The 22,155-nt window shown below is 54.5% G+C and overlaps 6 protein-coding genes across 6 annotated transcripts in view; 3 read left to right on the top strand and 3 right to left on the bottom strand.

Annotated features, from left to right (window-relative positions):
* Window positions 1-20: 20 nt before the first annotated feature.
* Window positions 21-2,169, bottom strand: CHGG_06485 (ATP-dependent RNA helicase; the record flags this gene model as incomplete). Its single annotated transcript, XM_001222579.1, has 5 exons — window positions 21-69; window positions 123-380; window positions 436-796; window positions 847-1,257; window positions 1,944-2,169. The coding sequence occupies 5 exons, from the start codon at window positions 2,167-2,169 to the stop codon at window positions 21-23; spliced, it is 1,305 nt and encodes a 434-aa protein (XP_001222580.1).
* A 4,013-nt stretch (window positions 2,170-6,182) lies between these two features.
* CHGG_06484 (uncharacterized protein) lies at window positions 6,183-9,015 on the bottom strand (the record flags this gene model as incomplete). The annotated part of the gene is made up of 5 exons (XM_001222578.1): window positions 6,183-7,866; window positions 7,918-8,350; window positions 8,440-8,480; window positions 8,562-8,682; window positions 8,979-9,015. 5 exons carry the CDS (start codon window positions 9,013-9,015, stop codon window positions 6,183-6,185), a joined length of 2,316 nt encoding a protein of 771 aa, XP_001222579.1.
* Window positions 9,016-16,313: 7,298 nt separating this feature from the next.
* Window positions 16,314-17,207, bottom strand: CHGG_06483 (uncharacterized protein; the record flags this gene model as incomplete). The annotated part of the gene is made up of 2 exons (XM_001222577.1): window positions 16,314-17,056; window positions 17,135-17,207. 2 exons carry the CDS (start codon window positions 17,205-17,207, stop codon window positions 16,314-16,316), a joined length of 816 nt encoding a protein of 271 aa, XP_001222578.1.
* Window positions 17,208-17,818: 611 nt separating this feature from the next.
* CHGG_06482 (uncharacterized protein) lies at window positions 17,819-19,238 on the top strand (the record flags this gene model as incomplete). Its single annotated transcript, XM_001222576.1, has 2 exons — window positions 17,819-18,396; window positions 18,530-19,238. The coding sequence occupies 2 exons, from the start codon at window positions 17,819-17,821 to the stop codon at window positions 19,236-19,238; spliced, it is 1,287 nt and encodes a 428-aa protein (XP_001222577.1).
* Window positions 19,239-19,407: 169 nt separating this feature from the next.
* Window positions 19,408-19,916, top strand: CHGG_06481 (uncharacterized protein; the record flags this gene model as incomplete). The annotated part of the gene is made up of 2 exons (XM_001222575.1): window positions 19,408-19,506; window positions 19,617-19,916. The coding sequence occupies 2 exons, from the start codon at window positions 19,408-19,410 to the stop codon at window positions 19,914-19,916; spliced, it is 399 nt and encodes a 132-aa protein (XP_001222576.1).
* A 980-nt stretch (window positions 19,917-20,896) lies between these two features.
* CHGG_06480 (uncharacterized protein) overlaps window positions 20,897-22,155 on the top strand; it is a gene marked incomplete at both ends in the record, with an annotated part of 2,132 nt that continues 873 nt past the window's right edge. Inside the window, 2 exons of the mRNA XM_001222574.1 lie at window positions 20,897-20,991; window positions 21,872-22,101. Coding sequence (XP_001222575.1) covers window positions 20,897-20,991; window positions 21,872-22,101 — 325 coding nt within the window. The remainder of the gene's footprint in view (window positions 20,992-21,871; window positions 22,102-22,155) is intronic.

Genomic DNA, 22,155 nt, shown 5'->3' with positions numbered 1-22,155 from the left:
GGAAGAAATCGCATTTTGGCTTAAGCGGCCATGTAGGTGGACGCATCGATGCCCTCCTTGGGGAACTCGCTGGTTGGGGTGTTAGCATATGACTTATCGAGATGTCTGGGACGAGCACATACGGAAGAGCGACCTCGAAGCGCTTCTCGATCTGTTGCAGAACCTCCTTGTCCTGGTCGGAGTTGACGAACGAGATAGCGAGACCCTTGGTGCCGAAACGGCCGGCACGACCGACACGGTGCAGATACGAATCGGCGTCGGCGGGCAGATCATAGTTGATAGCGAGGTTGATCCGCTCGATATCAATGCCACGGCCGAACACATCCGTGGCCACGCAGATGCGCTTGTTAAACTCCTTGAACTCCTTGTACCGACGAATACTACATGGGAGTTAGCAACGCTATTCATCAGTCATGTGGGTTGGCCAACACATACCGCTCCTCCTGGCTGACACCGGAGTGGACGGCAATGGAGGGGAAGTTGCACTCGCGCAGAAGCTTGTCGAGCTCCGTGGCACGAATAGTGCTCTTGACAAAGATAATGACCTGGTTGAACTGAAGCTCGTCAAGCAGCTCATTCAGCTTCCGGTTCTTCTCCCTCTCCTCAAGAGGGATGTAGTACTGCTGAAGACCGTGGAGGGTCAACTTGGTATCCTCGTCAACATAATGCTCGGTGGGATTCTGCATGAACTTCCGGCAAATCGGCTTGATTTCGTCAGCAAGCGTGGCAGAGAACATCATGACCTGCTTTTGCTGCGGCGTGGCCCGGAAGATCTCCTGCACATCGCGGCGCATATCTGGAGTACGTTAGCCGGGTTGTCGCTCGCTGAGAGATCCACCTACTTACCGATCTGGTCGAGCATCTTATCGCACTCGTCCAGGACGAACATGCGGACGTTTCCGAGCCGCAGGTGCTTGTCACGAACAAGGGCATTGAGGCGACCGGGGGTGCCGACAATGATATGGGGGTGCGTTTCCTTGTTCTTCAGGACTTCGGCGTCCTTCTGGATAGGTGTACCACCGTAGAACACACCCGTCTTGATATCGGGCATGTACTTGCTGAAACGGTTGTACTCGTTGCGAATCTGGAATGCAAGCTCGCGGGTATGGCACATAACCAACACCGAGCACTCTCCAGCGACGGGCTCGACTTGTTGAAGGGTGGTGAGCACGAAGACGGCCGTTTTACCGAGACCAGACTTTGCCTGGCAAATGATATCGCCGCCAAGCATCGCCTGTGGGATACATGTCTGTTGAACTGTAGTCGGGGACCGCATTAGAATCGGAGTTTGCAAACGTGATAAGGATGGCGGACGGGGTGATTCAGGAAGGAAGCATGGGCCCGTCCATCATCGCAGCAAAAAAGCACAGAAAAAAGAACAGAAAAAAGAATGGCGGGTGTCCTCCGCAGTCCCTTCGCTTTCCAGTTTCCCAGCTCTTTCAACCACCAGCTGAACAGTGCGCACAGTTTGCTGTGTGACCGCCGCTCATGGCGCCATCACAGATCCTCCCCGACTACCTCGGGCAGTCAGCGGCATTGAGTCAGGGACAGTGTCCCATGATAAGCGTCCGGCGATGAGTTCGGTGCATGGAGCCCTGGAGCAGCCATCAAGCGACCTCACCGCTTCCCATATTGCCGACTCAATTTGAGCACGATGATGACCATCATCTGCAAGGGTCTTGCGTGCGCCAGTGCTCAGCGGCACCCCGAGAGGATTGCCTATCCTTGGGGACAGGAAGGCCGAACAGCCGGGTGGCCCGCGGCGATGACCAAGCGCCAATATTCCCTTGCTGCGCGCTGCGCCGACAACAAATTCCGCTCCCCTACAGCTCTTGCTTCGCGTAGCTTTTGCTTTGTTTTCTTTTTGCTTGCGTGATGGACGGACCCGCGAGAAGGGCACGGGGATTAACGATAAGCTGGGGATGAAACTTGTCAGGACTAACCCTCCGACGGATGCTCGAAGCCGCAGTCGGCGATGGCGCGAAGAAGCTCCGGCTTCAAAAGGAAGTCGCGAAAACCGGTCGAATGGATGCCGACATAGGAACCCTTCTTGTCGACGTTCTGCGCAGCAGCGGCGGCATCGCCCTTCTTGCCGTTCGAGGCAGGAGCGGTGGTCTCGTTGTTGAGCTCATCGTCGGAGTAGTCGATAAGATCCTCTTCTCCAGACATGTTGGGCGATTTTGGTGCTGGGAAGCTGACGCGACTGGTCGGGAAAACAAAGAAATGGGTCGAGGAAATTTGGTTGGCGATGTGACCGAGTAAAATCGATTACCAGGTCAAAATACGAAGAGATGTTGTCGTGGTTGACTGCCGAGTATTGAACCGGGCTGATTGATGGGCGTCGTTGGAATGTAGTGATGGGAGTGAAAGGCAAGGGAGAGGAGAAAGCGAAATCGACCTCCAAGTCGGCAAAGGCACAGCCTCAAAACCTGCCCACGATCAGCTGTCTAACTTCTTGTGGCTTAGCTGGGTGGCCGATGACTGAGATGTGGGGCTGCTGCTGCTGCTGCACAGACCACCTCGGTTTCATTTTCATGTGGGCAGCCGTACTTTGTAATTGTCCTGTGTTGTTCTCGGAGAGTTTCCAGCCAACAAAGAAAGCAGAAAGCTCAAAGGGTGCATATATACGAATAATCGCCTAGACTCCCCACCACAGAGAGCAATTGTGCTTGGCCTGTGGTCTCCTTGGTGCAGCCATGGCAAAAGGAAAAGCCGGTGGAAGCGTGCAGAACAGGGCCATCTACTCGCGCATCTCTTTTCTTCAGCAAGCGGCCATCACTCTCTCTGCAATCCCATGCGCACCCTCGGACTCGGGCTGCACCAGAAACACAAACACAAACACGCCCTCGACCAACAATCATCTTTCTTCTGCCGGGGACACGAGTGGTGCTCGCTCTGGAAAAGCTCTCGATGGAATGAGCAGGAGGTTGGCGACCGATTTACGGGCTGTCTCCCTCAAGACCAGGATCCGCCTGAAACCGACAGTCAAGCAGAGCATCTGCAAATTCTGTGATTCGACTCTCATTGATGGGCAGTCTTGCACTTCGGAAATTGAAAATAAGAGCAAGGGCGCCAAGAAACCATGGGCTGATGTTCTGGTTCGCAGATGCCACACGTGTGGAAGGGAAAGGAGATATCCGCTTAGCGCAACTAGGCCAAAGCGGAAAACCGAAAGGGGACTTGAGAAAAGGACTAGTCATCTACAGGAACAAAATCAAGAAGGTTGATACCACCTCAAACATCAAACATCGAATCCCCCGCGGTCTTGGACTCGTCATCCAACTGGACAGCGTTTGAAGTCGCGAGGAGTAGCGGGTGTCCTGGACAAGGCTGTTCTCGCAGGAATTATATTTCTGACGCGTCCAGGGAATCTCACGTTCCTTTCTGCGGCCTCTGAACTCCAGCCCAAGTCACAACTACCTAGGATAGCTCCCAACCCACCCCGAAAGCTCCTACCGACTAGCCCATAAATCTCGCCTCTCGGGCCGTCCGAGTGCCAAGGTGCCGGAGAAAGGGCCGGCGCCCGCGGAAGCGCGGCGGTGGTTGATATATCTTTTCGGCATCGAAATTCAACTATGGCAGCAGGCAATCATGGTAATATAACCAGATCCCCATTGTCGTCAGGAGCGCCCGCCATGAAGCCGCCCCCTCTACTCGAACAACGTGGCTACGCTGCATCCTCTCTAACGGACTATCTCATCCCGGGGAACATTGTCTAGCTGCCCTGTTGTTGTTGGACCGATTCTTCTCCTAGAACTTTGCTGGCAGCCATGAGCCTGCAAAGGTTAACCATGGGCCAGAGCCAAGACGAAAGGTGACCTACATCCCGGCATGCCAACTCCCCAAACCACGCATGGACTCGGCTTGGACGCTCGTCATGCGCAATAAGTTCTCCGTGTCGGCCAGATTCGTGGAGAGTTGAACCAGTTGCGCTTGGAGCTGAGCCTGAGAACCCAAATATGAATGTCAGTGCCGAGGAACTTTGGGCGGCTGCTTCCGAAGAAGGTTGAGTGAGGGTGGGTCAGCAGAAAGGAGTAGAGTTAAACATACCAGCTGTCTTGCCTTCACAGCGCCTCCTGACGATGCCATAGATTGGCGTGATGTTGTGTTTGTGTTGAAATTGCGTGTCGCCATGGTCAAAATGATTGCGTCGGTTCCAGAGCAACACAGACGACGTCCTCAAGTAAGCATTAAAAAAGCGATCAGTCCAATTCGAGGTGGTCTCGCCAGCATTTGTTGACGTACGATGTAGTCACTGTGCAAGTAAATCGCGAACAGTTTCAGATTGTCAGTCACGTCAGTGTTCCAAGTCGTTGAATTTGGAGAGCGGGGGTGGGCCGACTCAAGTCTTGATTGGCAGAGGGCCAAGCCAGCCCCATCTCCAAGACGGGCAACCGTGTAAGTGGTGGTAACTCAGGAGTAAGAGTAAACAAACAGGTGATCCAGCATGTACGACAACATGCTTACCTCTTTTCCGGTGGTCCAGTCTCCCCGCGCCCATGCCCGCCCACAACATGCACCGCGTGTATTACTCGTCGCTTGACCAGAGGTCCGGTGTTGATGGGCTCTAGTCCGTGAGAACCAAACATTTGCAATACCCAAGTTGTGCCAGGTAATTCTCAAACCTAGATCTATTTTGTATCCTTGTCATATTCCCCGCTCGCTGCCCTAGGGATAGCCCTCTTTGCTGGATACCTAGGTGTTATGGGCCACTCATTTTCAGGTCTTTGAACTTCCAGGTTCATCAGCGCCCTTGCGCGGCAAGATTCAATACGCATCGAAATATTTCACCACAACTGCGCCATGCGAGTCAAGTAATTTTTCCGCTATATCCAGCTGTAGTTAAACGACCTGATATCGAAATATACGATGCTAATTTATCTTGTGCCACCGTGTTTGGTAAACCAAAGCAGGCATGGCATAGTGGACACAAATTCGTAATGCATGAGAGTAATTGCAATGGAATAATGACAATCATGGATTTTATACCGGGGTCAGCATCGAGCCGGAATTTGGCGTCGTGTGTCGTGCCCGGATGGTGAGACAGGTCGTCTTTATTACCATTTCTTGAGCTTGATTTACCTTGCCCTTAGGGCCCCATTGTTCGCAGCTTTCGCGGCAGGTCTCGGCACCCATTGTGGGATGTTGACTTAGATGGTGTGTAGCGAAGATGGTGTGTGGTGATGCTCTTTCGGGGAAAGTTAGACATTGCCTCCTTGGTTTGCTCAAAATTTTAGGGGTGAGGGAAAGGTATGATATGAACAACTCGAGAGGAAACATGATTGAAGATGTGATATGAATGGTGGAGAGAGGCAGCAACTGAGGGCGAGTAACGCAATCCCACCCACCACGGCCACCAAAGGAAATCTTTTATAGTTCGCGCTAAGCGGCAACACAGCAGCAGCTACCAACAACCAAATATGTATGTGCATGTAGTCATGGATGGATGATATTACCACAAACATAGATGTCCATGTCTATGTTCGTACGGATATTTTCAGCCAGAGTCATAGGCCGGTCCACATAACAAAAGAAAGGACAGGAAGCAAACGGTCCGCAGAGTGAAGACGAGAGAATAGACCAAAAAGAGAAGGAAAAAGAAGGGAATGCCTATGTACTTGATACAGAGACGACTCAAAAAAGAGTCAAACCATCCATCGCTTGCTTGCGTGCCCTTTGCCGTCCCCTCCGCTAACCCACCCTCTAACCCAAACTTGGCCGAAAGACTCGAGCCACACACACTAAGAATTATGGAATAGTTAGTTTACGAGCGCGCGTGCCGCCGCCCCGGATCATGGATTTGATTAAGCCAAGAATTTCCCCCGTCCCTCAAGCCAACTAAAGCCAAGACAAGCCAACCCACACCATCTAAAAAACCCAAGATGCATCGTGTCTTTCCCTTTTCCGTGTCGTCTGCCCGGTTGTCTCCCTATAGACCAGTTCTCATGTGCGCGCGTGAATATGCCAGCTCCTTATTCCAAGAGCAAAGGGGATGCCGCCCGGTGGTTGGGTGGCATGCATGTAAGTGGATCGGGCAGTTCGGGGGTTGTGAGGAGTCCGGGACCCCGTCCCTACGCCGCAGCCCCCCCATCTCATCCCACCGCTCTGATGGGCTCGGTTAAGCATTCTGCCAACAGCTCGTAAAATCCAACACCCACCATAGCTGGCAGCCGTGTGAACATTTAGCGGACGCCGATCTGTGGACGAGGGCCCAGGGACTGTTGGCTGCTATGCGCCGACGGCTCCGAGTCGAGGTTGGTGGAATCACCACTGCCCGCGCTGGCGCTCGCACTGCCGGTCAGACTTCGTGGACTCTTCGTCTTGGGTGGGTGAAGGGCGCTCACCCCAGCGTGCTGCTCGACCTGCTGCGGGGCCACAACGTTGCCCTGGCCCGGCGGATAGCGTGGCATTGGCTGCCGCATGCCATCCGGGGGTGATGGGCGTCCCCCACCATTTACCTGCGGCTGAGGGTGATACCCATTCGGTGGTGATGGGCGCCCGCCCGGGACGCCGCCGCGGATTGACGGGCTGTATGGGTTGCCGGGTGACTGGCTCACGCGCCGAGGCCCGTTCCCATTCATGCCCATGGGTGGTGGTCCTTGGTTGTACTGCAGCTCGTCAAGACGAGCAGCCGTTAGAGAATTCGCCCTTGAGCCGGCGTGTATCATCCCCCGGTCCACGGCCCCATATCGGTTAGAGGTAAAGCCTAGCAGAGGGTCATCCATGATATCGCTATGCGTGGGTGGCATCGCTGCCATGACTTGACTCGACCGATTCCTTCCAAAACTTCGAAACCTGCTGCGCGGCGGGCCCGTGTCCTGTTCGGGATTCCTGCGGAACTGCGCGGCAGAGCCCGGTGCTGCGCCCGATGCTTTTCGGTTTTTCCTCGAGGTAACGCTCATCATGTCGAAATTGTCGGGGTCGATCATCGGCGCACCGGCCGAAGGGAGGGGATCGAAGAAGTCATCGTCCTCATCGTCATCGTCGAAACCTCCGCCACCACCTCGTGAAGGCGGAGGAGGGGGTCCTCGCCTCGGGCCCGGACCCGGCCCTGGGCCCATTCCTGGGCCGGGGCGCCTTAGCCTCATTTCTTGTTCCCTGAGAGCAAGCTCCCGTTGACGAAGCTGCAGTTCTCTTTCCCTAAGAGCAATATCCTGCGGGCCATAAGCAGCCTCCCCCCCCTCTGCGACGTCATCGTAAAGCATAAGATGACCAAACTCTTCCAGATCCGCGCCCTCCATTGAGCCCCTCCGCGACGGAAGACGGCCGTTCGGCGGCGGACGTGGATACCCGTTTGGCGGTCCCCCATTCATCGACGGCGGGGGGCGGCGCATTCCAGGCCCTGGTGGCCCCATTGAGGACGCCCCTCTTGGACGTGGGCGGGGGTGCATGCCGTTGCCATTCGGCATCGACCGAGGAGGTCCTTGGGCCGACATACGGGGAAGCGGAGAAGGGGTGGTGGCGGGAGATCCTGGCGGGACTGGCGCTGTCACCGCGGTGTCAATCTTTGGCCGGCTTCGGTTGACCAAGTTAAGGTTGTGAAGGATAGCGTAGAGGGCTTCAACACGCGGTACTCCGACCTTGGTGTCCTGGGATAGTCTGATGGGAGAGCCAAGGTAGGTCTCAACTTCCATGGGTCGCCTTGCCGAGTAGTCCTGCCACATGATGTTCTCAACGGTCGATCTTGAAAACTCGTTGATCGTGTTCTGCTTGAACTCGGCGGGGAATTTGCAGCCCTGGGCTTCCGCCAATGCAATTAACTCGTCGATAAGGTCGGAAACGAGTTTCGACACGCCAACTTTCTCAAGTAGCGCAGCGTAGTCCGGCGTTTCGAAGATTACTGTTAGTGGGTGAAATGCGATCGGGCTAAGAACAAGTTAGGCTCCTGTCGTACGGGCAAAGAGGAGGCAAACATACCCGATGACCCGCTCGTATTGCTGCTGGCGAATGTTGGGGGATACCTTGCAATCTACTTGGCCAGTGCTCAGTGTCATGGCCAGAGCCTGCGCCATGTCCTCCTGTATTGTCGGAGGGATGTTGGCGTTGGCGTTGGCGGGCCCAACCCACACTTCCGTCGAGCCCTTATGCTCGAATTCGCTTCCGTTGAGCTGGGCGAGTTCGGCGCCACAAACTAGAGAGAGCACCACGTTGGTTGGGAACCGTTCCTCGATTGCCGACTCGAGGCCGAGCGCGTTTGTCGTGTTCACGAGGATGCATGTGTGCTGAGGGGTAACGACGGAATCGATGACGGATGCCAAATCGTAGACGTCGGGAAGCGCTTTTATACAAAGGATAACATAGTCAAATGCGCCTTCTCGACGAGAGGCTGCCTCTTCAGGTGTTCGTACGACTGTATAAATTTCATGTTTAGTACATGGCGCACAGTCGCAGGGGAAACCGGCTCAAAGGTGATAGGTGCGTCGGAAGGCGGGTACATACCATGTCGGGGTTTGAATCGCTCATTGCCAAAGTTAGATGATCTGAAGGGCGAAATAGTTAGCACAGAAAACTTCCAAAAAAAGAGAGAGAATGGGCCAGGGCGCGGAGGGGAGAGCGCATACTTGAAGGATATTCCGTATTGCGACACATGCTCAAAGCCCGTCTTCCACACGAGGGTGACGTCGCAGGCGTTCGTCGCTTGAAGCCTCCATGACAAGAAGGCGGAGATGGGGTTGCCGCCCACTGTGACAACGTTCATCAGCTCATAGTCCGACATGTCTGGTTGTGCAGGCGAGGATGCATATGCAGCAATTCCTCCGGCCGTCTCGGTAAGAAAAAAAAAAAAAAAAGAGCGTGGTGGTGACGAGGTGCGCTTGGGGAAAGTTGGGATCGCGGCGGGTCGAGCGTTAAAGATGCGATGCGATGCCCACTCTTTTCGGGCACTCCATCTCGAGTTCACGCTAAGCTGTGGGCGGCAAGGGGAACACAAGAGGAGGAGCGGAGAAATAACTTGCACAGGACCAGTTGGCAGGACTTACCTGATAGGATCTTGAGTCGAGGTGTCATGGGTGCCATGGCCGCCAGGTTGAGGCCCGATCCGGGATAGTGGGTCGATCAAGTTTCGAAGCTGCAAGACTCGCAGTGATTTCCTGTGCGAAGCGCTCGACCGAAATGGGTAATAGTTCTGTGTTCCACCCGTGCAACCGAGTCTTTTGTGGCTTCAGCTTTCCCTCGCTGAGCTTATTTTCCCTTTTTTTTCCTCCTCCCGTCTTCCTTAGTGTATCCTTTCCCGCCCCACAGGCCGTGGGTAGCGGTCTCACAGAGAAGTGTTGATCTCTTGGTGTGGGGGGTTTTGTCGAGGCGGCGGTCGCGCCCGAGAGTCGCCCGCCAGGGTCGCTGATCGGAAGTTTGAAAGAACGATTGGCAGCTATCACACAAGCCAACCTTCAGCTTTTGCCAAACGCAGCGTCGAGCGAGCCACAGGAAGAGCCGATGTCGCGCGTGCTTCGTCGTGGCGCCGAGGACTGTCTGGGTAGCTTGGTCCTGAACCAACACGGCACGAAAAGGACAGGCAGTCAGTGGGCTCAGGGAGGAGCGCAAATCCGCGGCTAGCTATCGACCGGCACCGCAGTGCAGGCAAGAAAACGAGCGTGAAGTTTTGAGGTGTGGCCGCCACAGGTCCGGGGTACCTGGGATTCGGCAAGTTGGTTTCAGAGTGGCTGGCGGATGGGGCGCTAGTCGCTGTGACGGGAGGCGGCGGTGATAGGCCACAAGCGTTGCGAGAGAATGTCCTGTACGCCTTTTGCCGCGTGCTGCAGTCTAACAGTTTCACAGCCGGTGCCGTTCCGTGGCGATCCAAGCTGGCGAGCTGCTGGGCGCCGGTGTAAGATGGCGATAAGCATGGAACGAGCGAACGAGTGAACAAGCGAACGAACGACGAGACGAGGGAACGAGCTTCGACCGGATCTTTCGAGACGCTGCCAAGCGGCGTTGCCGTTGGTGCCGGTAACTGGGGGCCAGAACCGTCGGGGATCCGCAACGACAGCTTGAACAGGCGACCCCGTTGCTCAGGTAAAAAAAAAAAAAAATCAAATCGAGGATAGGGAAATGCGGGAAGACCGCAGACATGGGAAAATGAAAGGGCCGTGTCGAATGCGGGTGGAGGTTGGCAGGCCGGGAAACACTGGCTGGGTTACTTGTTTTGCCCCGAAACCTTTTGGTTTGTCTGCAACGGCCGACTTTGTTCCTGGGGTGCGCCTGTTGCAGTCACTGTGAATGTCGGGCATTGCTTGTGGCACACTGCTCGGTACCTCCCTCCCTGAGGTGGGTGGAACGGCCAGGCAGGCAGTTTGGTTGGTAAACTAATAAAGTGGCCCGGATACGGCGTAACAGAACCTGGAAGGCACGCACAGCCCTGGACCTGCCTTGCCGGAAAAGCCAGAAACAGCCCGCAACTTGGAACCGCTCTGCCGCTCAGCCCAAACAACCTGGAAGGAATTGAAGAAACCTGGAACTGGGTGGTATTATGCAGTTACCGTATACACAACCGGGACATGAATTGAATATCTATCCCTGTTTTATGCAAGCTCGCCGCCGTGAAGCTGGAAAGGTTCTTGATGTTCCCGTATTTCGAAGAGTGGTGGAATTTGCCAGGGGGATGGAAGCACCGGATTTCAAATCTCTGGGCCAGTACCTATCCAGAAATCCGCAGCAAATGCCTGAGCACCGCGCTAAAAATCTCGCCTGGCTCGCCTGGCTCGGCCCCAGAGATGCTTCCACTGACGGGTTTCTCGATCGCTTGCTCACTGTCCGATCCAACGGGACTTGGCCATTTGGTTCTAGGCAATTTGGGAGGGGCAAGGGTCCCCCGTCAGTGACGCGGTTCTCGGTGTGTCTTGGACGTTGAAACCCACAGTTTCACCCATCATCCAATGATACGGGGCCGAGGTCTCTGAAAAAAGTAAGACAGAGGCAGAGTGAGAGTTTGAAGGCGCAAAACCGCAATTCAACGACGACTGCATGTACGAAGCACTCTGTACACCGGGAAGGAGGCAAAAAAAGGTTTACGCACTTGAGTTACCTTAGGTACCTACATATTGTATTTATAAATGACTGCCAAATGCATGGCTTTTCCATTTACTACACCACTTCCGTGAATGGCAGTACAGAGTGTACATACCCTCGAAGGTGTGACACGAAAAGAACGACCCCTTCCGCATCTTTACGCCTCATTGTGCGCAGTCGCCTTGGTAGGAGAAGGCCTTCCATCCCTGGCAGTTTATCTTATCAACCGGCAGGCTTCAATCGAGGCCCTGCTGCCCGTTGGGCGCTGGCACGGCGGGCAGTAGAGCGGAAGCGCCCGGTAATTGACGTTACCAAGCAAGCAGCGGGGAAAAGAAGCTGTTTTCGACCTGCCCGACGGATCTGCGACGAGCCTACGAAGTACGAATGAATACCTCGTGTAACTATATTCGATCTTCGATATTTCTTACCAGCCTGACCTATTTCTGTGACGACAGGGAACGCCTTGGAATAGCGTCGCACGCGCTGTTCTGAAGTGGGGACTCCAAAGGAACCAGCCCTACCATTCCAGATTTCCAAGTGCCTGTCAAAAGCGCGTTGTTCTTCCTGGGACGCGCTCGGAATGGACTTTTCATCGAACCGCAGGACGACACGACAAAAGAGTGGAGCTGCCCGCCTTCAACACGATGTCAGCATCCGCTTCATGTCAATCGCTCTACCTTAGCTGCCGCCCTCTGACTGCCATATTAATGTATATACTGTGAATGTAATTGTGCAAGCATCAAAAATGTGTTGAGAGGCTGTGGGGATCGAAGATAAACTGATGTCTGGCAAGGGAGGTGCGGTGCGGAGGCATCCAATGCAATGGGACAAAACGGGCAGCGAACACGCCCCACGAAAACCCAATGCCCCTTGTCGAGCTGGAGGCTCGCGCATATTTGATGACGAAGGCGGCTTGGCAGCATGCACGATGTGGGGGCTTGATTTTCCCTTTTTCAATTGGGGATGACGCAGGATGTGGGGAGGCCCCACTTGTGCCTGGAAGCCGAGAAAAAAAAAGAAAATCAAAAGCTTGTTGGAGAGAGTCGAAAAAGAGAGACAAAGACGATCTCCTACTTGGCATGTATGAGCAGTTACCCAATTGCTTGCCAATTTGAAGGTTACAGGTTTTCCGCCTCCAAAGGTTTCCACGAGGATCATCAACGGCCCAGCAACGCCCACTGGGGGACACAATTCTCCCCGATTCGGACCACTGCATGTAAAAGCGTGAAAGAAACGGAACCCAAGGGGCAACGGGAAGCAAGATAGGTAACCAGAGGTGCCAGATAGGATAAGGAATCTGAATGACCAGTCTGTGAAAGTGTGGCAATGTAACCTCTATGGAAAGCGTGAGACGCCCCTCGATTGGCACGGAGCTTTTGGAGCGTAATGACTAGGTACCTACCACGACCGTGATATTTTGACTTCGGGAAGAGGAAGGTAATGTGGTATTAGTTAGATGCAAAATCTCCGGCCGAAGCACAGTCCAGCCAATGGCTGCTTCCCGAGGGCCTCAACTCTGGTTCCGTCGCTATCTGCCATCCTCAGAGCGAAGAGTGGGCAAATAGGTAGGTACCTTTAGGGAGGTAAGCAGTGACGACCATCTGGATGTATCATCAACATCGCCCAACGAGGTTTTTTTTTTTACTTTTTTTTCCCAGCATCTCCTCCAGACATCTCAGCCCTTCAACTCTCATTGTCAAGGAGAAGCGCCGGGCCTGTATTCTCTGCGAGCAAGGCAGGGGTTCAAGAGGTCAAGGCCCGCTTGTTGCGGAGTCAAGAACCAACCGAGGGACAGTCCGGACGACAGAAATACATTTGTTCCATTGTCCTTGAGTGACTCCCGCGCAGGCGTCGGGCCCATCGAAAAAGTGCAGCATGCAAGTCCGAATACGCGGTTGGCTCCAGAGGCCGATGCGTTGGAACTGGAAGGTGGTACGGAAGATCCGGGCAGCTAAGATTGAATTCCCGACCTCCTGAGGAGCGCGCAAAGTCTCCAGGAACCGACATGCAAGGTCCCGCGCGCGTGGCCTCACACAAGGCTCGATGGACATAGCACAAGGCCCGTACCGCTTCTAGGTGAGTTCCGGACCTCCTTAACCGTGCGTGTGGGCAGCGGTCAACCTGTTTGCCACTTCTTCCGTCGGACAGACCCGCTTCCTAGGAAGCGGTAACTATCAGGCGAAATGTGTAGTTACCCGCTCGGCCCGTTTGACTTTCTATCCGGTTGATTGCACAGGCAGAAATGGAATTAGTGGCCAAATAAAGCGGGCGGTCTGTTGGCTCTATCTTTTACCAAGCAGCTTGTTGTGGTTGCCAAGTTCATATACTTGACCAAGGTCTGGTCTCGTTGCCAATTCTTCGTTTAGGGGGCATGTCAGATGTGCCGCAGCGTCAGCATTGCATCTTCCCCTGGCCGTCCTGTTCTACCAGCGAGTCGCCAGGCCAGTTTGCTGTTTTTCTCAGCAGGGAGAGTTAGGCTTTGTTGGGGCCGGTAAACCGGTCCGTCATGACAGTTGCAGCGTCTCAGACACGTCTGCTGTTGTCTCAATGCGGGTTGATTTGACACCCTCTTCCCGCGCAGGTCCTTCATTGACTCGCGCTGGCACAAATGAGCGGAGATCATCTGCAAAGAAAGCCACGTGTGTGAGTCCGGCGAGACGACAAATCCGATTTCCATCATCAAAAACAGCATGATGTCTCTGATTAAATATGTTTCTGGTTAGAGATGTCTCAAACTCCCTGACCGTGGTGATCCCGATCCTTGTCACGCCAAGGGGTCCTCGAGCCTCCTGTACCCCCACGCTTCGCTTGCACGTCTTTCCGAGACTTTCAGGCTTGACCCGGTGTGATGTGCTTTTTTCTTCGCGAGCTGAAGATTCTGATCCTAAGAGAGACGGCATTTGACAGAAAAGGGGTTCCCACTTTAACCTGCCCATGTCTCACCTCTCTATCAGTTTCTCGGACAGTCCGTTGGTATCCATCAGCAAGGGCCTCGGAAGTCCCGAGGAAACTGTGTACACCGAGACCCAAGCCCAATACAGGCAATGGATAGGGTATCCGTAACTTGTTAGAGAAAGGATAAGTTGCATGGTATGTGCAAATAAGTGACTCTAGTTGTTATTTATTCCTCAACCCGGGTTCGGCGTCTTGAAATCCCCTCTCGGTCACTAGCGGCCCCCAGAGGGCATGCTCAAATCCAAGTATAAAAATCCAGAGCTGGCCTGCTTACTCCAGCCTTACGATGTAGGACTGCTGGTTTGTTTCTAACGCGGCACTCCATTAAACGCTGGCCCTCGAATCGAACTTGGGTTGCAACCAGACAGTTGATAGTAGTTTGAGACCACAACACAACAGCGGCAGACGGGGTTGATCTGAGTTACTCATTTTAACCCATCTTCAACTTGGGTTGGGTGCCCTGCCCTCAGACAACTACCCGTTGCTGCCCCAAGACAACGAAAAGGCAGTGTTAGTCCAGAAAGCTCATTGCTAGTGTTCTTCACGAGACTAGGCTCTAGCTTAGAGGTGCTCAAGGCTGTTTATCTGGTTTAGAGACTACCCTTTCTGTAAATTAAACAGTTCCCTTCTGCGTATGTGCCGCCCAGTTCTCAAACCACCTAAGGAGACTAGCGGTTGCGGCGTGGCTGAAGAAAAGAAGGAAGCTAGACGCTACCGGGGTCCCGAAGGGTGCTTTACCAGACGGAGTTCAACGGCCAGACTAGGAGGAACTACCCTCTCCATATTTTTACGAACAGCCCTGCATGGTACAGGCCACATGATGTTGGTATGGCCCGGAAGTCATAGCCGTCAATTATGACTTCCAACCCGAGCGTTGCGGCGTCTTGCATCTACCGATACAAGATGTAACCCATCACCTTTACCCCTTGATCCCGACAACCTCACAGTAGCCGACAAGATAATGACTGCACGGCAGCACACACTCATACGTCGAACAAGGCCTAATGAGTCATTTTTGTTGACTTTAGGGCCCTCTAGCAGCTAGAACAGCAGTCACCACGTACAACCTCTCAACGGGGGAGGTAGCAAGAGCCATCCTATACTGATGACCATACGCTAGCGTCTTCCGCAACCGGGAAATCGAGACACAACCCTGCTCTTCGCTAGCGCCACCGCAAAGAACAAACCGCGGAAACAGAGGCGTCCCGCATCAGGTATATCCGCGTTGAAGATTCGGTCTCATTGTTTGCCCGTCTAAACACAAGCCCCCTTGAAACACCAGCAAACCTGGCTGTTATCAACGGTGTTGAGCACCTTAGACAAGTCCGCGAGACTGAGCTCCTTATGGAATCTGCTCGCGATATCGACTTCGTTGTGGTCGCCAAGGGGCAGGAATCCCGCCGGAGGCAGTTCCTGGGCTGGCCTTGCCTAAGAAAAGGTTGACACTGACTACAAATGTGGTGATCTGACGGGTTTCTTCTCACGGGTTTGATCCCGAAACCCTTCCAAAAGTACGTTCGCCCCATGTCGAAGGCTCAGACGGAAAGAAACGGTAGGAGGGTATGACGACTGAGCGGGTATCTAGACGGGAACAAGATCGAGCTTGGAGAGGGGAACGGAGGGACGAAAGCGGTGGATATGACCATCTTGATCTCCAGAGTAAATTGTAGGCTACAAGTTCTCGCGTTGCCAAGGCGGCCACAACGTTTCCTTTTACGATCCGAGGGTGTCTCCTCGATGGATATTTATTTGGAAGCTCAGACCGCTGGTACGTTGTTATGCCCGATCCGCAAACAAACCAGGCTTTGGGTGTATTATTATGGCAGGAGAGAAAAGCAACGCGTATCTCTAGCTAGCCCACCACCAATCTAGAAGCCATTCCCGTAGGCAACCCCAAGGAACGCCTCGATACGCGATGGCGGCTTTCTGTCGCTGCAGCCGAGGCTTCAGTCTGCCATCGGATATTTCCAGGTGTCTCGGCGGGCTTCGCGTAGCCATGCGCACTCGTTTTCCAAATATTTCGCGTCGAGCGACATAGTCTAAATGTGTCGCATATTGCAGAGGGGTTTATGAATGAGCAACCCGGAGCCTTTCTTGCAAGACAAGTCAAGCCGTCAGACGCTGGCATTCATAACACCCAGTGTCCGGGGCCGCCCGGGACCCAGCTCGTACTGCAGCCTGTTTTCAAGCCTGGTGAATTTTGGCAGTCAGCTATGTCAGGAACCTGCCTTAGCTGGCCGTGCCAAAAAGTAGAATACCTAACCCGCACCGAGCACAAGGAGTCGCAATTCCCAGCCTAGCGTGTTCAGCCCTACTAGTCCCGAATGCGCCGTAATGCGCGCGGTGTGGTTGGCTCAAGCTTCCTCATCTGCGACCTCCTCTAGAGTCACCTGGCGAGGACCGGCGCCCTGGTCGGGCTCCAAATGCCCGGTTTGTGCTCGCGGTGGTTCAAGGCTGCGCAGATACCCTTCGTTCTCTAGCTGATCGGCTTCTTCCGGTTCCAAGAGACCGCCTTGCCCCTTGCCCTTTTCGATTTTCATCCGAACAGCAGCCGGCATGAATGCGCTCACGGCTTCCTTCCGCAGGTCTCTGACGACGGGTTTGGCTTCGTATACTGTTTTGACCTCGACGACGGGTGCGGCCGGCTTCTCCGGTTCCTTTCGTTGTTCGACCTCCGAGGCTCGTTCCGCATTCCTTTTTGCTCGGCGCTTCGCGTACCATTCGTCCAATATCTCTCTGGGAATCGGCGGCGGCGTATCCCGCGGCATCGGTATTCTCCTGACGTCGTCAGGCACATCGCTGTCACTGCTGGACGCGTCTTCAAAGTCGCGTCTCCTTTTCCCTAGCACACCATCGCCCCTCTGCCCCTGCCTCGGCGGGCCACGCCCAAACTGTGGTGCTTTATCCCCTAGCGCCTCTCTCGCTTTTTTGACTGCCTTCAGGTCCTTTTCGAGAGCTTCGAGTGCTTGCTCTTCGTGCGCAGTGATCTTGCCTCCTCCCTCCTTCAAAGCCTTGAGGTCGTCGATTTGCTGTTGTATTCTGGCGGGATTGCGCTGGGCTAGCTTTTCGTTCCTCCGCGTCTGCTGCTCCGACTTGCCTATTCAGCCCAAAAGTCAGCTACCCCGACGAGTGAACGCACCAGGACCCAGGAGAATGCTTGTGGGTAAGAGGATACCTTTTTTGATCGCCTTGGCCTTGTCAGCCTTGCGCTGAGCTTGCACGGGATTATAACCGCGTTCTTTAGCCATTGTCAACGAAGATTAGATAATTTCTCAAGAAGAGGTGGGGATATATCGGATGTCTTTGCTTGTGGACGCGTTACACTTCAATTTCGTCGCGTCGAAGATGAGAGGTTGGAGGCTGGCCTAAGCTGTAAAATCCCGTTCCAGGCCCGCTGTCAGCTGACGCCAAGCCTCTGATAAATGCCTGGAGATCGGCGCTCCACCAGGCTGGCTTCCGCGTTTCAGGTCACCCCACAGTTCAGCTGGGTTGCTCTTCCAACCTTGCATGTTGACGTCCTTTTTACCCCGCCCCCGCTCTCTGCCCAATCAACCCGCCTGGATTGTTCCTGAATCGGGCAAGAGCAGTGGCACGGCGCGAGTTTGGGCGCCATAATTTAAGCTCATCGCCATTGTTTGGCGCGACTTGTTGTCCTGCAGGTGATTCGAGACTCTTGACATCATCCTTTACATTTTACCGCGTCGTTGGCTGTAGCATCCCCCCGTCCCATTCCTTCTTTCCCCCATCAGCCTGCTGCAGGTAAAGGCGGACTGCAAGCAGCAAACATCTGCATCACATTTTCCGCGTCCGCAGGTCCCAGGTTTCCTCGACTCCGTACCTTGCAGATCGCCCGCACGCCATGGCGAGCTTCATGGCCAATCTATTCCCCGGAGGGAAGCCCGACAAGACCGACGCGCGCCCCTCCACACCGACGCGAAACAGCTTCGTCACCCCTGTCAGCACTCCACAAGGCAGCCCAAGCAAGAAGACGGTACCTCCCGGTGCCAATGAGCTTCCTGTCGCTCTCCAGGGCATGAAAATTAATCCGCCCAGTGCGTTCGACACTCCGGTGAAGCTAAGCCGACCGCAAAGTGTTGTTGCGCCACTGTCCCCCGGGAAGAGCAACCTGCAGGCCGCCGAGGAGAACTCCCCGACCGTCGACGACAGTATCATCCGCAAAGGCATCCCTCGCACAGGTAGCCCTTTGAGAAACCAGGGACAGGAAAACACACATCCCACACTCCCCCGAGACCCCTTCACCGAGCCGACATATCAGCCCAGCCATGCCGCCGTATCGCGCCAAGAACTGTACCAGCCGAGGGACCGGCCGCCGCCGACCGTCCGGCGATTCAATACAACTAGGGGTTTGACTGCTGAAGAACGTGAACTTCTGCAGAAGCCGGGGCGTAAAACGCTTGGTCAATGTCACACAACTTTGTAAGCTAGCTTCTGGTTGGGAGGAGTCTAAAAAGCGGGCTTGGTGCTAACCCCGAGGGCAGATTTCCTTGACTACTACTTTGATCTGCTGACTTATGTCGGCCAGAGGCAGAGCCGCCTAAACGCGTTCAAGGAAGAATATCCATCACCGCCGGAGACCGACGAGGAGACGTATAACCAGATGTGGTCAAAGTACACCGGGCCGAGAACGTGCCAATCTCCGCAAGAGGCGGGTGCGGCTGCGGCACGCTGATTTCCAGATTTTGACCCAAGTCGGCCAAGGCGGGTACGGCCAGGTCTTCCTCGCACAAAAGAAAGATACAAAGGAGGTATGCGCGCTCAAGGTCATGAGCAAGAAGCTGCTTTTCAAGCTAGACGAGGTCCGACACGTCCTAACGGAACGCGACATTCTCACAACGGCCAAGAGCGATTGGCTAGTCCGCCTGTTGTACTCTTTCCAAGACGACAAGAATATCTATCTTGCCATGGAATACGTACCAGGCGGAGACTTCCGCACCCTCCTCAACAACACCGGCGTGCTGTCGAACCGGCACGCACGCTTCTACATCGCCGAGATGTTCTGCGCCGTCGATGCTCTGCACCAGTTGGGCTACATCCATCGTGACCTCAAGCCAGAGAACTTCCTGGTTGACTCAACCGGACACGTCAAGCTCACCGACTTTGGCCTGGCGGCTGGCTTCTTGGCTCCTGCTAAGATTGAGTCAATGAGGATCCGCCTGGAGAAAGCGTCCGAGACGTCGGTCCCGTTCGGCAAACCAATGGACCAGCGCACAGTTGCCGAGCGTCGGGAAGGATACCGCACCATGAGGGAGAAGGACTAAGAATTACGCCAAATCAATCGTGGGCTCGCCGGACTCCTCTCCACTGGCGGAGGTGCTGAGGGGCGAGCAGTACGACTTTATCTGTCGACTATTGGAACCTGGGTTGCATGCTTCTTTGAAGGCCTTGACGGGGTTTCTCCTATTTGCGGGGGTCGACTGCCGACGAGACATGGCGGAGCCTGAATCATTGGCGGGAGGTATTGAAGCGGCCAGTGTGGGAAGACCCGAGCTACTTCCTGAGCAACCGAACATGGGGTTTTATCACGACGTAAGTTACCCAGGCAAGCGTTTAAAACGAGACAGGAGGTTGACGATAGTAGTTGCATCAACTCTCGGTCCAGGAGATTCTCCAACATTAAGGACATCCTCAGCCATCAGTACTTTGCTGAGGTTGACTGGGCCGTGCTACGTGAGACCAAGCCGCCGTTCGTCCCAGAACTAGACTCGGAGACGGACGCGGGCTACTTTGATGACTTCAGCAACGAGGCCGACATGGCCAAGTACAAGGAGGTTCACGACAAGCAACAGGCGCTCGAGACCATGGCGGAGCGTGAGGACGAGATGAGCAAAGGTCTCTTTGTCGGCTTCACCTTCCGCCACCGCAAGCCGGCGACTGACGAGGGCACTCCGCGCAAGCCTATCCCCTTTGAGGATAATACCTTTGGCACTATGCTGTAGTGTTAGCAACGGCGGTCCAAGACAGAATACCCGCAATTTCGGGAACCCTGGGGCCTTCAAGGGGTAGGGGACCGCAAGCCGGGGTATGGTCGCGGGAGTTTGGTTTGGTATGACGACAGGACATTTGATGACATGGCGGGGAGGTAGTACGGGGCTGGTCATGGCGATGGCCGAGAGTCATGTTTGGTTTTCTTTCTCGGTTTCCCGAGTTGTTACGTCAACTTCAGGACGGCGGTTTGTTCGACATTGTGCTTGCGTGTTACGGAGTTTCTGTCGGGGCGGGAAAGGGATAGATGGCCGCTGCGGGTAATGGTCGGCCGGGCCATGCCGATCGTCGGCGCGTTTGTTTTAGTGTTGTAGAACAATTGTACCAGTTTATCATCATGCTTTACTTTACGTTGCCAAAGGTTATGCTCGTTTTGACGCGTCACTGGAGACAAGCTATCCCAAAAGTCGGCCGTCCGTTGGCCGTAGTGTGAGACAAGACGCAGTGCCACCGGAGTTGTTTGTCCAATACGTAAGTTAAGCGTCGTCATCAGGACTGAGTAGGCCACAGGAGTGAGGCGTCAAAGTGAATCTCCTGGCGCGAATGGCAAAGTTGTTTACTTGCCTACCACGGTAGGCACCTTGAACGTGTCGATCAACCTAAATCATGCAGGCTGACTGAAGTTGCATGTTTTACTTAGTATTATAGATCGATTCGCCCAATAAAAGCATTGGATCTTATCTCCAGAAGTTCTGGGCAGGTTTTCTCCACCCCAGCCCTACGGATACTAGTGGAGAGGACTGGGTTTGTCTCTGCCTGTTTCTTTTCATCTTGCATTTTCACGCGGCATTGAATTGCAGACACAGACGCCGTGCAACGCCCACGACATTCTCGCTAAATATACGGGCAACAATGGCCCTTTCATCAAGGGAACAATCCAAGGGTCAAGTCACGGCCACGGTCGACGCTCGAGCTGGTTAAAAATCACAGAAAAATGTCCGAAGGTCGTCTGCGGTTCCATTGGTGCGTCGGACATTCCCCAAACCGCCACATCCAACCACCGGGTCAGTGGAAGGGCAAGACGCGTAGGTATGTGCAATGGAGGTCGGGAAAGGTTAGCAAACGAGAGGGCAAGACACTGGTCATCAGCCCTCCCCGCCTAAATCTGCGCAATGGCCTTGTTCTTCCGCTACCCCCTCCTCCCAGCCACGCATCCCCTCGCCTTTCGGTCCCGAATGCCGATGGTTGTGGCGGGATGGCGACAGCTCGGAGGCTACGAGCGGCAGTACCTAACCAACCTTAGGGAACCATTCCCGCTCGTCCAATAAGCTCAGTGTTTCGGCCTAGGGGCCGCAGGGCTGCTTGCGATCGCTCCGTGGTTGTTACTTAGCGTCGACCGCCCTCCTGCGGTACCACTGCCGTGCCTACATCTTAGTGGTTTTCGCACACGCTCTTGATTAGGAAATATGGTTTACATGACGAAAGGACGCGCGGCGACCGCACGGTGGCGTTCGTTGCTTCGCTCAGAATCCTCGAAATCTCATACCCGCCCGAGAATGCTCCGGAACATGGGGTTGAGCATCACTATACATCATGCGTTCAAGATAGCCGTCTCTTTCCGTCCAGTATTTATAGCCCTCAAAAGACCGTGTCATATTTCCCGACAATCACGCGTTCACTGATTAGTACACAAGAGCAGTCCCAACACTCCGATCTTCCGGCATCACTGTGTATCAGATCGCGGTACTTGAGTATTTATTTATCTCCTGCCGCTTCCCAGGCTCTTTCCCAGGGGATTCTACACATTTTATCAACCCAGATTTCAATATGAAGAACATAGCTATATCCACATTCCTCGGCCACGCGGCGCTTGCTCATGCCCAATGGTGGGCAGGTGCCCCTGATTGTGCTGTTCGTCCTCCCCCATCCCATCACATCCACCATCAACTGTCTAATCCTTTCGAAATAGCAAGACTGTTTCTCCTCCTGGTGGTCCTCTTCTACTCGCCTGGCCGGCGCCCACCAGCTACTGCTCCGCCAGCCAGGGTGCTTCCGTGTCAAGCTGCCTCCAAGAAGCTTGCTCGGCCACACCCACTGCCGTGACATCCTACAGGCTCGCTGTCGTCCTCCCTCTGCTCGCAGTGGGTCTTCGTGTAGCTCGGCCGGCTCCACGGGCGTGTATACCATCTTCAGCCCCAGGTACCGACCCACCTTTCCCACGTTCCCCTGGACAAACACCGGGTTATCTAAAAC

The sequence above is a fragment of the Chaetomium globosum genome, genomic scaffold (assembly GCF_000143365.1).
Source record: "Chaetomium globosum CBS 148.51 scaffold_3 genomic scaffold, whole genome shotgun sequence".
In the NCBI taxonomy this organism is placed as follows: Eukaryota; Fungi; Ascomycota; class Sordariomycetes; order Sordariales; family Chaetomiaceae; genus Chaetomium; species Chaetomium globosum.
Note: the sequence above shows the minus strand (reverse complement) of the source record. Positions and strands in the feature narration are given on the sequence as shown.